The sequence below is a fragment of the Aegilops tauschii genome, chromosome 1 (assembly GCF_002575655.3).
Source record: "Aegilops tauschii subsp. strangulata cultivar AL8/78 chromosome 1, Aet v6.0, whole genome shotgun sequence".
NCBI classification, from domain to species: Eukaryota; Viridiplantae; Streptophyta; class Magnoliopsida; order Poales; family Poaceae; genus Aegilops; species Aegilops tauschii.
The window spans coordinates 176,312,145-176,327,783 of record NC_053035.3 but is presented as its reverse complement, the minus strand read 5'-3'; the positions used below and the strand labels follow the sequence as shown (position 1 = coordinate 176,327,783).

General features: G+C 51.7%; 1 protein-coding gene across 1 annotated transcript; it reads left to right on the top strand.

Annotated features, from left to right (window-relative positions):
* Positions 1-11,404: 11,404 nt before the first annotated feature.
* On the top strand, positions 11,405-11,800 carry LOC141027934 (uncharacterized). Its single transcript, XM_073505575.1, has one exon. The coding sequence runs from the start codon at positions 11,405-11,407 to the stop codon at positions 11,798-11,800; it is 396 nt and encodes a 131-aa protein (XP_073361676.1).
* Positions 11,801-15,639: the final 3,839 nt, after the last annotated feature.

The window sequence follows — 15,639 nt, the reverse complement described above, 5'->3', positions numbered from 1 at the left end:
GTTGTCATTATATTCAGACTAAATGGCTTCAAGATTGTGAATTGCTTCCGTCTGCTGGTCAGATAGGAACTAGCTTCAGGAGAGTTGATGTGTCGCTGTAAGAACTCTGCAAATGAATGCAGACTATGAGAACCAAGGGATTCTCCCACGGACATGTACCTGTGATAGCATTAGAGATGCGAGGGAAGGGAAGAGGTCATATGCATTCTCAGAAGATTTTGAAGATAAATCAGTTTGAAGACACTGACCTCATAGCGCGAAGACATTCACTTATTTGATGAGAGCTGGTTCCAGATTTGTACGAATCCAAGTATAAGTACAAGTGAGGAATCTAACTAGTTGTGAAGCATAAGTGAATATACTTAGCAAGATATGAGATGCAGAAGAAGACAAATCCAGTTTTGGAAGTTAAGAAACCACTTTTGGTTGAAGTGGATGGATCTGATGGATCAAAAAGGAAGTAAAAAGTAAGTTTTAATTACCGCACGACGAACTGCTAGACGAGGTTGAGAGGGAGGACGAGCGGTTCAATCTCCCGCGCCCTAACTTGGCGGCGGAAGACACCTACGGCGGCGGCAGAGAGGACGAGGTCCGCAGCCAGCATGAGGACGGCGTCGAAGAAGTCGCGGTAGCTAAGCGCTTCGCCTCCAACGTCGACGCGAGCTAGCGAAGGCGCTAGGGTTTGTGCGAGGTGGAGAGGTGGAGGAAGCGATAATGACCGCGGTGAGTTGTGTATATATAAGGAAAGGGACAACACAGCGTAATTACGTAGGTGCCCCTAGCGGTTCACATCTGAAGGACACGTGGCATGCATGCAACTCGCTGGAAGTTGTTCCATGTTCCCACGCACGCCTGGATTGTCGGGTGGTAGTTCCGGCTTCTCCGGGTTTCAGGAAATAAGGATATAGCATTAAAACAGATTCCCCTTTTGTCTCTGTGTCTTCTGCTGACAAGGACTCAGAGAAGACAATCGACAGATTCAATAGAATGCATATGTTTTAGATAGATAGAATCTGAGGTAGAGGCATAGAGGGGGTTAGGGTCCGATCACATTCACTTAGATCGAAAGATTCAAACATGAAGACTTAGGTATACATGAATGCTGTAGAGGACAGAACAAATATATGCATATATCAGTATGATACCAAATCAACATTGTGAAGACAAACATGAAGTCAAATCAATGTTGAAGACAAATCAAATGCGAAGACTTTGCAATTGTAATGCCAGTTAAAACACCTCAAAAAAGAGTTTGGTGGTGGTGTTACCCACCGTATAGGAAGTATTAGACCCAGACACGACGCACAATTATTGTGGCGCTCCGAAGTCAAATTCTGCGTTAATGTATTCACACTTAGTGTGTATGTCTTCATTGATTGAAGATATACGTTACTTCGTGTGTTGCACATCTAAGTCATCAACATGCATAAGCGTTAGAATGTGTGTCCAATCACAGGACATTCGAGGATTCTAAGATATTTAGCTCACACCGCAACTTGCAAAACCTTTTCTCATCCAAGGGCTTTGTGAAGATATCTGCCAATTGCTCTTCAGTTTTGACGTGAATGATATCAATATCTTCCTTCATGACACGATCTCTGAGAAAGTGATGACGGATCTGAATGTGCTTTGTCTTCGAGTGCTGAACTGGGTTGTTGGCAATCTTGATGGCGCTTTCATTGTCGCAGTATAGTGGCACTTGCTTCAGATGGATGCCATAGTCTTTGAGAGTTTGCTTCATCCATAGAAGTTGAGCGCAGCAAGATCCAACAGCAATGCATTCAGATTCAGCAGTGGAGAGAGACACACAGTTCTACTTCTTTGAAGACCAACAGACAAGAGATCGTCCAAGCAAGTGACATGTGCCTGATGTGGACTTGCGATCAACCTTGTCACCAGCATAATCATCATCTAATAATCCAACTAGATCAAACGCTTAGCCCTTTGGATACCATAAACCTAGTGTTGGGGTGTAAGCCAAATATCGAAGAATTCGCTTGACAGCTAAGTGATGCGATTCCTTTGGTGCTGCTTGGAATCGGGCACACATGCAAACGCTAAGCATGATATCTGGCCTAGATGCAAATAAATAAAGTAAAGAACCAATCATGGAGCGGTATACCTTTTGATCGAACTCTTTACCATTGTCGTCGGGACCCAATTGACCTTTCGTTGGCATTGGCGTCGTGTAACATTTGCACTCTTGCATTCCAAACTTCTTCAGGCAATCGTTGAGGTATTTCTCTTGAGATATGAAGATGACGTTGCTCTGCTGACGGATTTGAAGACCGAGGTCAGCTCACCCATCATGGACATCTGATATTGCTCTTGCATCATGTGCCCAAACTCATCACTGTATCTCTTGTCAGTGCAGCCGAAGATAATGTCATCCACATAGATCTAGCACACAAACAGTTCACCGTCGTATGTCTTCGTGAAGAGAGTGGGATCCAGGGAACCAGGTTTGAAGCCTTTGCTCTTCAGGAAGTCTTTGAGTGTGTCATACCAAGCACAAGGGGCTTGTTTGAGGCCATACAGTGCCTTGTTGAGCTTGTATACCATATCAGGATGTTTTGGATCTTCAAAGCCAGATGCTTGTGCAACATACATTTCTTCTTCAATCTTGCCATTAAGGCACTCTTCACATCCATTTGGTACACGAGGATATTGTGATGGTTGTAATAGGCTAGCAGTATGCGAATGGCTTCAAGCCTAGCCACCGGAGCAAATGTTTCATCGAAGTCAATCCCTTCAACTTGAGTGTATCCTTGAGCAACGAGACGAGCCTTGTTTCTGACAACTTGACCATGCTCATCTTGTTTGTTGCGATAGATCCATTTGGTGCCAATGATATTGTGCTTGCGAGGGTCAGGACGCTTGACTAATTCCCACACATTGTTTAGCTCGAACTGTTCAAGCTCTTCTTGCATAGCTTGAATCCATTCAGGTTCCATGAAGGCTTCAGCAACTTTCTTGGGTTCAAATATAGAGACAAATGCAGAGTGCCCATAGAAATTTGCTAGCTGTGTTGCTCTTGAACGAGTGAGTGGACCAGGTGCATTGATGCTATCAATTATCTTCTCAATCTGTACTTCATTTGCAACACGAGGATGAACTGGACGAAGATTTTTCCCTTGCTGACCATTGTCTTCTTCTTCAACATTGGCTTCAGGCTGAGCAGTATCTTCAGGTTGATTAGGCGCAGAAATGATAAGTTCCTCTTCAGCCTGTGCCTCTGAAGGTATGATTTCTCCAGTACCATAAGTTTAATCGATACACTAGGAGGGACTTCATCTAGAACATTTGGCAGGTGCTCTCTTTGCGAGCCGTTAGTCTCATCAAACCGCACATCCAAAGTTTCAACCACTTTATAGTGAAAGAGGTTGAAGACTCTGTAGGAGTGCGAATCCTTACCGTAACCAAGCATAAAACCTTCATGTGCTTTCGGTGCAAATTTTGAAGTGTGATGTGGATCCTTGATACAGCACCTAGCACCAAATACTCTGAAGTAACTGATGTTTGGCTTCTTACCAGTTAGAAGCTCATAGGATGTCTTCTTTAGAAGCTTGTGAAGATAAACACGGTTGATGACGTGGCATGCAGTATGAATGGCTTCAAGCCAGAACTTCCTTGGAGTCTTGTACTCATTAAGCATCGTCCGAGCCATCTCAATAAGTATTCTGTTCTTGCGTCCCACGATGCCATTCTGCTGAGGTGTGTATGGTGCAGAGAGCTCATGAGTGATGCCCAATGTATCAACATAAGTGTCGAGGCCTGTGTTCTTGAACTCTATGCCGTTGTCACTTCTAATGTGCTTGATCTTGATGCCATAGTTTGTCATCGAACGGTTGGCAAATCGTCTGAAGACATCCTGCACTTCATTCTTCTAGAGGATTATATGAACCCATGTATATCTTGAATAATCATCAACAATGATGAAGCCATAGAGACAAGCAGTGGTAGTAAGAGTAGAGTAGTGAGTAGGGCCAAATAGGTCCATGTGTAGCAGCTCGAAGGGACGTGATGTCATCATGATTGTCTTCGAGGGATGCTTGGCCCTAGTCATCTTCCCAGCTTCGCAGGCACCACACAGATGATCTTTCTTGAACTTGACGCCTTCGATGCCTACGACGTGTTTCTTCTTCACGAGTGTGTACAAGTTCCTCATGCCAGCATGCCCTAGCCTCCGATGCCAGAGCCAGCACTCTGAAGCTTTTGCTAGAAGACATACGGCCAACAGTGGTCCTGAAGAGAAATCTACCATATACAGATCATCTTTCCGATACCCTTCAAAGACTAGAGATTTGTCAGATTCCATTAGAACAAGGCAATAATATTTTCCAAATATCACAGTCATGTTCAAATCACAAAGCATCGAGACAGACATTAAGTTGAAACCAAGGGATTCAACAAGCATCACTTTATCCTTGTGCTGATCCTTTGATATTGCAACTCTACCTAGACCCAATACCTTGCTTTTACCAGTGTCAGCAAATGTAATGTGACTCTTGTCAGATGGACGTAAGGTTGAGTCCATGAGAAGACTTCGATCACTAGTCATGTGGTTAGTGCATCCACTGTCCATAATCCACTCAGAAGCCTTTGGTATCATACCCTACAGTGCAGTTAGGGGGATAGGCTTCACCAAGGGAAATGTGAAGCATAAACATTTGACAAACAAGCATATTATGAAAGTTCAGATCCTGGTTAGGACAGATAGGATGAGTGTCAAGGAATCCAGGAACAAAATACACAGTAAGACCATTTGGGCATTTTATCTTGCACCCCACAAGATGTTTTAGGTCCCCAGCATAAGCATCAGACGCCTTTGATTTCCGGCTGGAGACCTTTCCCTGCAAAGGAAAGTTAAGTCTTCTTAACTACCCACATTTTTCAGGGGTGGCTTCGAAGCAATGAGTGTAAGTGCAGCATCTGAGAACTTCAGCTTTGGAGCCCTAGCAAATAGCCTTGTAGGAGGTGATAATACTCATAAGAATAAGCACAATAGTTCTTGGTCTTATGAACATAGCGGTTTGAAGAAACACGCTCATATTCGCAAGTCTTAGTATGGTTTCCCTGCAAAACATTGGCGTTAGGGTGACTCTGGTGAGTCCTCTGTCTGTATGAAGCCTTTGGACCACATGAAGCCTTTGGTCTAGGGTTTGTCGTCTTCCTTGGTGGTGTCATGATGACATTCACCTGAAGATTCTCAAGACAACTCTTGGGCACCCAGATCCTCTTCAAAGGTGGTCCATTCCTGCAGTTAGTACCAATATACCTGGCAGACACTTCACCATTCTGATTCTTAAATAGTTTATAGTTTGCATCAAAGGATTCATCAATGATAATCGGGTTTGCACAAGTGAAGCCAGATAAGGTAGATGGATCCACTGAAGGTCCCTCTACAGCAACCCTTGTGTTTTTGGGGTACTGCTGAGGCTTCCAGTAAGAACCATCAACATTCATTTTCCTCTCGAACCCAACACCCTCTTTCCTAGGGTTTCGGTTTAGAATCCGCTTTTTGAGGAGATCACATAGTGTTTGATGCCCTTTGAGACTTTTGTACATTCCTGTCTCAAGCAATGTCTTCAACCTGGCGTTCTCATCAGCAATAGTAGTGGTGTCCTCAGTAGAGGGGTTAGTTACCACATCAGTAGTTGAAGATATTGCAACAGTAGCAGCAGTAGAACATTCAGCAATAGAGACAGCGTTATCATGCTTAAGACATTTTAGACATGGTGATTCAAATCCTTCCTGAGCGGAACTGATCTGTTGAGCGCGGAGTGACTCGTTCTCCTTCTGAAGATCTTCATGAGCCGATCTCAAGTTCTCAAGCTCTTGCTTCCTTTGAAGATAATCATAGGAGAGCTTTTCATGACTAGTTGAGAGCGTCTCATGACGACTTTAGAGTTCCTCGTACTTAGCATGAAGATTTCTGATGTCTTCAATTAAGGACTGAGATCGGGTCATTTCCGCGTCCAACAGGTCATCGCTTTTGTCTAACAGTTTTTGAATATGATCCATGGCATTCTGTTGTTCAGTTGCAATTTTAGCAATGTTTTGTAGCTAGGTTTAGATTCACATTCAGAGTCATCTTCACTTGATGTTTGAAATTAAGCATCGCGTGAGTTTACCTTGGCACCACGTGCCATGAAGCAGTAGGTGGGACCAGAGTTATCCTCATCATTAGCATCAGCGTTGGTGACGAGGCCATTGTCTTCAGTGTTGAAGATGGACTTGGCAACATACGCTGAAGCTAGAGCCAGGCTTGCCACGCCTGAATCGGACTCCTCCTCAGACTCCACCTCCGCCTCCTCAGAAGCAGACTCCTCCTCTAAATCCATCTCCTTGCCAACAAACGCACGCGCCTTGCTTGATGAGCTCTTCTTGTGTGATGAAGACTTTGACGAAGACTTGGAAGAAGACTTTGAGGATTTCTTCTTCTTCTTGTCATCAGAATCATATTCCTTGCTCTTCTTCTTCTTGTTGTTTTCATTGTCCCACTATGGACACTCAGAGATGTAGTGACCATGTTTCTTGCAATTGCGGCATGTTCTCTTCTTGTGGTCATGAGTAGAAGCTTCATCATTTCTCGAGCTGGATCTTGAAGACTTTCTGAAGCCTTTCTTCTTAGTGAAATTTTGGAACTTCTTCACAAGCATAGCAAGCTCCTTTCCAATGTCTTCAGGATCCCCAGAACTGAAGTCAGATTCTTCTTCAGATGAGGAAACAACCGTTACCTTCAAAGCGCGAGTACGGCCATAGTTCAGACCATAGATATCTCTTTTCTCAGACTACTGGAACTCATGTGTGTTGAGCCGCTCAAGTATGTTAGATGGATCGAGAGTCTTGAAGTCAGGGCGTTCTTGAATCATCAGGGCCAGGGTGTCAAACGAGCTGTCAAGTGATCTCAGGAGTTTCTTGACGATTTCATGCTTGGTGATCTCAGTAGCGCCGAGAGCGTGAAGCTCATTTGTGATATCAGTGAGGTGATCAAATGTGAGCTGGACATTCTCATTGTCATTTCTCTTGAAGCGGTTGCAGAGATTGCGAAGAACACTGGTCCTTGAGTCTCTCTGGGTGGAGACGCCTTCGTTGACCTTGGAGATCCAGTCCCAGACTAGCTTCGCAGTTTTTAGAGCACTCACACGACCATACTGTCCTTTGGTCAGATGACCACAGATGATGTTCTTGGCAGTGGAATCCAGTTGAATGAACCTCTTGACATCAGCAGGGGTGACACCTTCACCGGCCTTGGGAACGCCATTCTTGACGACATACCAGAGGTCGACATCAATGGCTTCAAGATGCATGCGCATCTTATTCTTCCAGTAGGGGTAATCAGTGCCATCGAAGACAGGGCATGCAGCGGAGACTTGGATTATCCCTGCAGTCGACATAGCTAAAACTCCAGGTGGTTAAACCGAATCACACAGAACAAGGGAGCACCTTGCTCTGATACCAATTGAAAGTTCTAGTTATCGACTAGAGGGGGGGTGAATAGGCAATTTTTATGAAAGTCTTCAAAACACGGGGGCTTTGAAGACAAACACAACAAATGAACCTATTGATATGCAGCGGAAGGTAGACTACACTAGACAAGCCATAGTCAAGTAAGTAATGAAATGAAAGCACGAAGACTATTAGCAGCTAGGTAGTATGGATCAGGATGGAAGATAGTATGAATGCCAAACAACAACAGTCTTCACACAGTGAAGCCAATCAGATCAACCAAGCAATCAATGACTACACGAAGGCATACTATAAATAAAGAGAGGTGAGGGATAGAACCAGTTGCTTGGCGAGGACAAGTATTTGTTGGACCAGTTCCAGTAGCTTTGACAACTGTACGTCTGTTTAGGGATCTAAGAACACTTAGTGCTCACCCAATCACTCTGGTAGGTCTTCAAGGTAGACTTCCAAACCTTCACAGACTTCGTTCACTGGCAATCCACAATGACTCTTGGATGCTCAGAACGCGACGCCTAACCGGCTGGAGGATTCACAGTCCTCAAGTGTAACAAGTCTCCAGGTCACAGGGACAGAAAGACTTCAGTGATGACTAACACTCTTTGGCTCTGGGTGTTTTGGGCTTTGTCCTCGCAAGGATCTCTCTCTCAAATGCTTCGGAGGTGGGTTGCTCTCAAACGACAAAAGTTGTGCACTAACTGTGAGCAGCCACCAATTTATGCTGTAGGGGGTGGGCTATTTATAGCCAGGAGGCAACCCGACCTGATTTGTCCAAAATGACTCTGGGTCACTAAGTAACTGACACGTGTCCAACGGTCAGATTTCAAACACACGCGGCAGCTTGACTTGGGCTACAAGTAAAGCTGACTCATCTAGCTCTGGATAAGATTTGCTCTCATTGTCTTTGCTCGAAGACATAGGATTTGGTTGAGCATCACTTTACTCACTCTGACTTTGTTCACTTGGACCCCACTTAACAGTACGGTGGTTCCTATGACTCAACAAAGAAGAAAAGGAAACTACGAAACAACTATGTCTTCGCACTCCATACTCTTCACTTGAATGTCTTCTCAAGTCATAATCTTCATTGTGAATATCTTCACAGACCACCATTGTCTTCAATGTCTTCACACATTTTTAGGGGTCATCTCTGGTAGGTAAACCGAATCAATGTGGGACTACTACCTGTGTTATCCTGCAATTCTCACAAACACATTAGTCCCTCAACCAAGTTTGTCATCAATACTCCAAAACCAACTAGAGGTGGCACTAGATGCACATACAGGATTCCTCAGCCTTCCTGCTGGCTTACGAGGAGGCCATCCTGGAGGTGGGAGGCGACGACAAGGTCATGGCGAACTGGTTCCCCATGGCCCTCGCCGGCACGCCACACGCTTGGTTGCTCAATTTGCCAGGATCTTCCGTGGCTTCTTGGGAAGAGCTGCGCGGCCTTTTCGTCCCACGCTTCACGGCACCGGCACTTGTCACCGTCGCGGCCCTCCTCGGCGGCTTGCAAGATCCACCCACGGACCGCCACGTCAAGCAGTTCTTCCGCCAGATCGGCGCCGCCTCTATGCAGTAGGGAGCCCCGCCAGGATGGGCGGCGCCCAAGGCCGACCTCACCTTCGACTTAGGGGATCACCCCGCCACCACTGCCGGCTCAGGCGCGCTCTACGTGGTTTCTTGGGAAGAGCTGCGCGGCGCCCAAGATGCTCATCGACGGCGGAGCGAGCCTCAACGTGCTCTACGTGGAAGCTTTCGGCTTGCTTCACGTGCCGCATGGCCGTCTCCGCCCCACCAAGCCTTTCTCCGGGTCGGCAGCGGGTCCACCAGCCCCCTGGGGTAAATACACCTTCCGGTCACCTTTGGTACTCGGGAGAACTACCGCACCAAGCTGATCGACTTCGACATCGCCCGCATTGGCCTCCCGTACAATGCCATCCTCGGGTACCCTGCCTTAGCCCAGTTCATGGCGGTGACCCATCCGGCCTACAACCTCATGAAGATGTCGGGCACCAGCGGCGTCCTCACCGTGGCTGGAGGCACCAAGGAGGCACTGGCGGCCCTCAAGCTCGCCTTCAGGGCCGCAGCGGCAGCGCACCCAGCCGACGAAGCTGCCTCGGGGGCCAAGGAGGCCACGCCAGCAAATAAGAAGCAATTGTTCACTCAAGATCGGGCCGAAGCGAAGCAAGTGCCGGTTGAGGAAGATGGATCCTCGGGAGCCACCTTCACCATAGGCGCCAACCTCGACCCGGGCCAAGAAGAGGAATTGGTGAAGTTCTTGCGCGCGAATAAGGAGGTATTCGCCTAGGAGCCCAAGTAGCTGGTGGGGGTCCCCACGGGGGTATTCGAGCATCACTTAAGGGTGTGCCCCAATGTGCACCCCGTAAAGCAGAAGGCGCGCCGGCAATCCACCAAGAAACAGGCCTTCATCGTCTAAGAAACTCGCAAGCTAGAAGCAGCAGGTGTCACTTGCGAGGTACGGTACCTGGAATGGCTGGCAAACCCCGTCGTTGTCCCCAAGAAGGGCGGGAAGGAACGCATGTGTGTCGACTTCACCAACCTCAGCAAAGCCTGCCCCCAAGACCCGTTCCCGCTCCCGCGCATCGACCAGATCGTCGACTCCACCGCCGAGTGCGACCTGCTGTGCTTCCTGGATGCATTCTTGGGCTACCACCAGATCAAGATGGCGGTGGAGGACGTAGAGAAGACGGCCTTCTTGACCCCGTGCGGGGTATACTGCTACACATGCATGCCGTTCGGACTACACAACGCAGGGGCGACCTCCAGCGGTTGATGCACATCGCCCTGGGCCAGCAGCTAGGGAGGAAGGCAGAGGCCTATGTCGATGACATCGTGGTAAAATCTCGGGAAGCAAGAACCCTCATTCAGGACTTGGAGGAGACCTTCACCAGCCTACGCCAGGTGGACCTGCGGCTCAACCTAGAGAAGTGTGTGTTTGGTGTCCTTTCCAGCAAGCTGCTGGGCTTCCTCGTGTCACACTAGGGGATCGAGGCCAATCCGGAGAAGGTCAAGGCAATAGAAGACATGAGCCCACCGCAAACCCTGAAGGAAATGCAGAAGCTCGCGGGCTGCGTGACCTCGTCGGGGCGCTTCATCTCCAAGCTGGGGGAGCGCGCCTTGCCGTTCTTCAAGCTGATGAAGAAGAAGGGCCTGTTCGAGTGGACCCCCGAGGCTGACCTCACGTTTCAAGTCCTCAAGAGATACTTGACTAGCCCACCGGTGATGGTAGCGCCCTGTCCCCTCGAGCCCCAGGTGCTCTACCTGGCTGCCACGCCTCACTTAGCCAGCGCGGCGCTAGTGGCCGTTCGGGAGGACCGCCAGGCCAAGAGTGCGCCGCGTAATTCCGCACCCTCGGCCAAGACGACGCGGCACCAAGGCAACGCTGCTAAAGCCACGGCGACACCCGCAGATGATCAGGCCCTGCAAGACGGTGTTCCTGGGTCTGCGGAGGCCCCAGCGCGAGACCAAGCTCCTGAGGATACCCCACCTCGGGAGGCGCCACAACCCCCAGACGCCACAGGATCCATCGACGATCCCACCTCGTCGACATCTGGTGTACTTCGTCAGCACAGTGTTACGGGACGCAAGGGTGCGATACCCCATGCCACAGAAGCCTTTGCTTGCACTCCTGGTGGCCTCGCGCAAGCTGCGTCATTACTTTCAAGGCCACCTGATTAAGGTCATCTCAGCCTACCCACTTGAGAGGGTGCTCCGGAGCCCCAACGCTGTGGGAAGAGTCGCCGAGTGGAACATCGAATTGCAAGCCTTTTTGCTGGAGTTCAGCACAACCAGGGTCATCAAGGGATCCGTCCTCGCCGACTTCGTGGCAGAATGGACCAACGCCCCAGAGCCTGAAGCAAACGAGAGCTGATCCCTCTCGCCAGGAAATGAAGCGCCGGATGGCTAGATCATGTACTTCGATGGCGCTTTCGCACGCCAAGGCGCGGGGGCCGGCACCGTGCTCATCTCCCCCACTCAAGACAAGCTATACTACGCCGTTCAGCTCTGCTTCCAGCGGGGCGAGAAGGTCTCCAACAACATCGCGGGATATGAGAGGTTGATGGCCAGCCTCAAGGCCGCCGTGGCCTTGGGGGTAAAGCGTCTCACCATCAAGGGCGACTTGCAGCTCCTCGTTAACTTCTCCAACAAGGTCTACGAGCCGAGGGACAAGCACATGGAGGCATACCTCGTGGAGGTGCATAAGATGGAGAAGCAATTCTTGGGCTTGGAGCTACAGCACGTGCCTCGCCGCACGAACAAGGAAGCCGACGACATCACCACAAGGGCATCGAAGCGCCTGCCCTAGGAGACCAGCGTCTTCGAGGAGCGGCTTTTCAAGCCTTTGGCAGCACCCCCATCTGCGGGGCCAGCATCATCTCAGGAGGAGCTCCCCCAACCACCAGCCTCGGGAGCCCCCGTCTGTGGCCCAACCAGAGGAGCACGACTGCTCCTGGCACTCGAGCCTCGGGAGGGGTGCTAGACCGAGGAGTTCAAGGCGTACCTGGTGCGAGGGACAATGCCGGAGAAAGAGGAGGACACGGAGTGCGTGGACCGGCAGGCTACGACATACTGCATACAGGATGGTGAGCTATACAGAAAGCGACCAAATGATGTTTCCTTGCGATGCATCTCCAGGGAGTAGGGCAGCGAGCTGCTAGCTGACATACACGGCGGAGAGCTAGGGCACCACTCGTCGTCATGTACCCTGGTCGGTAAGGCGTTCCGCAGCGGGTTCTACTGGCCCATGGCACTCAACGACGCAGCCGAGCTCGTGAAGTCTTGCGAGGCCTGCCAATTCCATGCCAAGCAAATCCACCAGCCGGCCCATGGCCTCCAGACTATCCCATTTTCGTGGCTGTTCACGGTCTGGGGGCTGGATATCCTGGGTCCGTTCCCTCGAGCGCCCGGGGGCTACCACTACCTCTACGTCGCCATCGACAAGTTCACCAAATAGGCAGAGGTGGAAGCCGTCCGCACCATCCCAGCAGGGTCGGCAGTTAAGTTCATCACGGGCCTCGTGAGCTGGTTCGGGGTTCCTAACCGCATCATCACTGACAACGGCTCTCAGTTCACTAGCAATCTCTTCAAGACCTATTGTGCTAACCTTGGAACGCGGATTTGTTACGCTTCGGTGGCGCACCCCAGGAGCAATGGCCAAGCTGAGCGCGCCAACGTCGAGGTCTTGAGAGGCCTCAAGACCAGGACCTTCAAGAAGAAGCTCGAATCATGTGGCAAGGGCTGGCACAACGAGCTCCATTCCGTGTTGTGGTCCACCCGCACCACCGCCACCAAGCCAACAGGCGAGACCCTGTTCTTCCTCGTCTACGGAGCAGAAGCAGTTCTCCCTCACGAGGTCAGGCATCGCTGCGCGGGTCCTGGCGTTTGATGAGATGCAGCAAGACGCCATGCGGGGGATGGACCTTGTGCTGGGGGCGGAACACCGCCGTGAAGCCTCGCTCCGAGCGGGAAGATACCAGCAGGCGCTGTGACGGTGCCACTGTCGCAGCTTCCGCTCCAGGACGCTCGAGGTGGGCGATCTCGTCCTGAGGCAGGTGCTCTCCAGGGAAGAGCTGCATAAGCTCTCAGCCATGTGGGAGGGCTCGTTTAGGATCGCCCGCGTCTCCAGGCCTGGCGCCGCGCGCCTGGAGACGCAGGACGGGATCCCCATCCAAAACGCCTGGACCATCCAGCACCTCTAGAAGTTCTACCCATGAAGCAAGGCCCAGTGCCTGTGAAGGTCTTCGCTCATGACACTCTCACGTAATAATGAGTGGGGTTTTACACGCCCCGGAGTCTCCGGAGTGCCGCCCTCGGGCCTCATGGGCTCCCTCCCACGTCCTAGTGGCAGCACTTAGCTCTGCGCTGGTGAGAAGACTAGACTAGGTGCCGGACGCGGCTGTTCATTTGCTTTCTGTAGTTGGCTCGGCCCCTTTTTTATTTCAATGATATTTGAAGTTCTGGTGTTTCTCGATGGCTTCGGTGCACCCCCTCTTCTCTCTGATTCTTCCCTCGATTCTTCGTTTTGCGCCTGGGAGGGCGGCAGTTGCCCGACGTTCTCCCTCGCACGCCTCGCAAGGGGGCTGGACAGGCACACGTGCGTGCGCACTCCCCTGGTCTCCGCGAGGCGCTCTCGTTTGAGCTTGTGATTGGCGCATGCCTTTTCTAAGTACATGCCCCATGGGTACCACGACGTGGTGTGCTTGGCCATGACCAACCCATGCCCGAGGCCTCGCGCGAGAAGGGTTAAGGATTTATTAACAAATTTTTGGCAGCTTCGCGATATCGCCTAAATCGGCGGCAGGGAAACCCCACCAGGCGCCCAGAGGCGCGCGCCCTCATGAGGTCAAAGCTACCGCGGGTGCATCAAGCTAAGTTACCCTCTACACCTGTATAAGGCACAGATCTCACGACACAACCCGGAAACAATAAACACGCCACAAAAGCAACATAAGCACCATAGTTCATTACATGCCCCCACAGGGCCCCAGACTTGTTTCTGATGATGCAGGAGTAAAGGGAAGAAAAGGACAAGCAAAAGAGGCTCCTCCGACGCGGCCGCTCATGAGGATCAGCCCCTCGGACTCAGACGAAGACCTCCTCGAAGCGAGCCCGACAACGTGGCGACTGGTTGTAGCCGCCGCTGTTGGAGCTTCCGCCGGAGGAGGAGCTGTCCTCGCCGGATGAGCCATGGCCGTCATCGAGGGCGAGTTCACCCTCATCCTCGTCACGGCCGTCGCCAAGGCCGAGCACTTCGTCGCCATCGTTGTCTTCAGGGCAGCATCCGGCGCGCCGACCGTCTTCCCCGAACACCGTCACGAAGAGGGTTGCTGCGCCGTCGTACTTGAAGTGGAGGGTGCACCGCCTACTAAGGCCGCGCGCGCGAGTGAACGTCTGCCAGCCACGGGCCAGGGCTATGTTGCCCGCCATGGAGACCTCCACCGCGACCCATGAAGCCTTGTTGCAGTAGCCGTCGGCCTGCAGCCAGAGGCCGCCAGGACCGGGGGCTGGCAGCTCGCCAGCAAAGGAGCGTGGAAGCTGAAGCCAGGTGCTGGCCGGGTTCTCCGACCACACGACGAACTCCGGCAGCACCTCCGCCGAGTGGAAGCGCGGCCGGGGAGGCCGGGCGACCATGGCACGCCTCCCTTCTTTGACAGGGCTGCCACGACCTAGGCGGCTCCCGCTGCCGCGGCCGACAAGGACGGTGCCGGACCCCGAGAAAGTTCACCCACACCCACAAGGGACAACAGCGGTGGTTGCGGCAAGCTTGCGGGGGTGACCACGCCCCCTCTTAGGCGGTGGCGAGCCAGGCCCCTCCTAGCGAGCCTTCCCCTTCTCGGCGGCCGAGAACCTCTTCACTCGCGCCATGAGTGTCATGGCAAGGAGGAAGAAGAAGAAGCGGGCGGAATGGAGGAAGAGATGAGCAATGGGGGCTCTGCCCCTCTCCTCATTTATAGCTAGAGGGAGGCCAAACGCCGGCCTCCATGATCGAAGGTAATGATGGTTTTTCTGCATGCAGCAGGGACTCATCAAGTCGGGTCATTGCTGAGGCGGTGTGGGGAAGCGAAGATGCCCACATCCTGTCAATCGCCACGGGTCAATCAAGGCTGCAGGCTATTAGGGCCCACGGCGCTCCGCACTTTACCCTTGGCTTTGCCTCGAAGCCAAGTACGAGCACGCCTTGGGCCCGGGGGCTACTGTCGGCGTCCTAGGAACGGGGGTACCCACACTTGCCTGCCTGCGGCCCAGGGCGTGGCTCATCCAGCGGCCTGGTACAGCCCATCTTCATCAACAACCACTCAAGACCCTCGCGAGGGGCCAAGCCTCGCGAGGCGGACGACGCAAGACCACTTCAGGGGCGGCCTCCCTAGGCTGGCTCCCGAGGGGCACCTCGCGAGGTTCGCGTGACGTGAGCTATGACGACCAAGGCCTGGTGGGCGCCAGCGGGCGCAGAGTACTCATTTCCTCTTTGGTACTAAAGGGGCAAGCACAGGTGGGGAGTCCCGAGGCATCAGGCAAAGGTTTCCATATTGGTGCAACGAGACCAAGACCAGCAGGATGGCAGGATGGAGGTCACCGCAGAGCCCACGACGGCGTCACCACCAGAGCCTTTGGCAGGTGAAGACCACCTTTTGTCAAGATAACTTG

Excerpts from the sequence above, each read along its gene's own strand:
- LOC141027934 (XM_073505575.1), top strand. The coding sequence starts at position 11,405 with ATGTACTTCGATGGCGCTTTCGCACGCCAAGGCGCGGGGGCCGGCACC.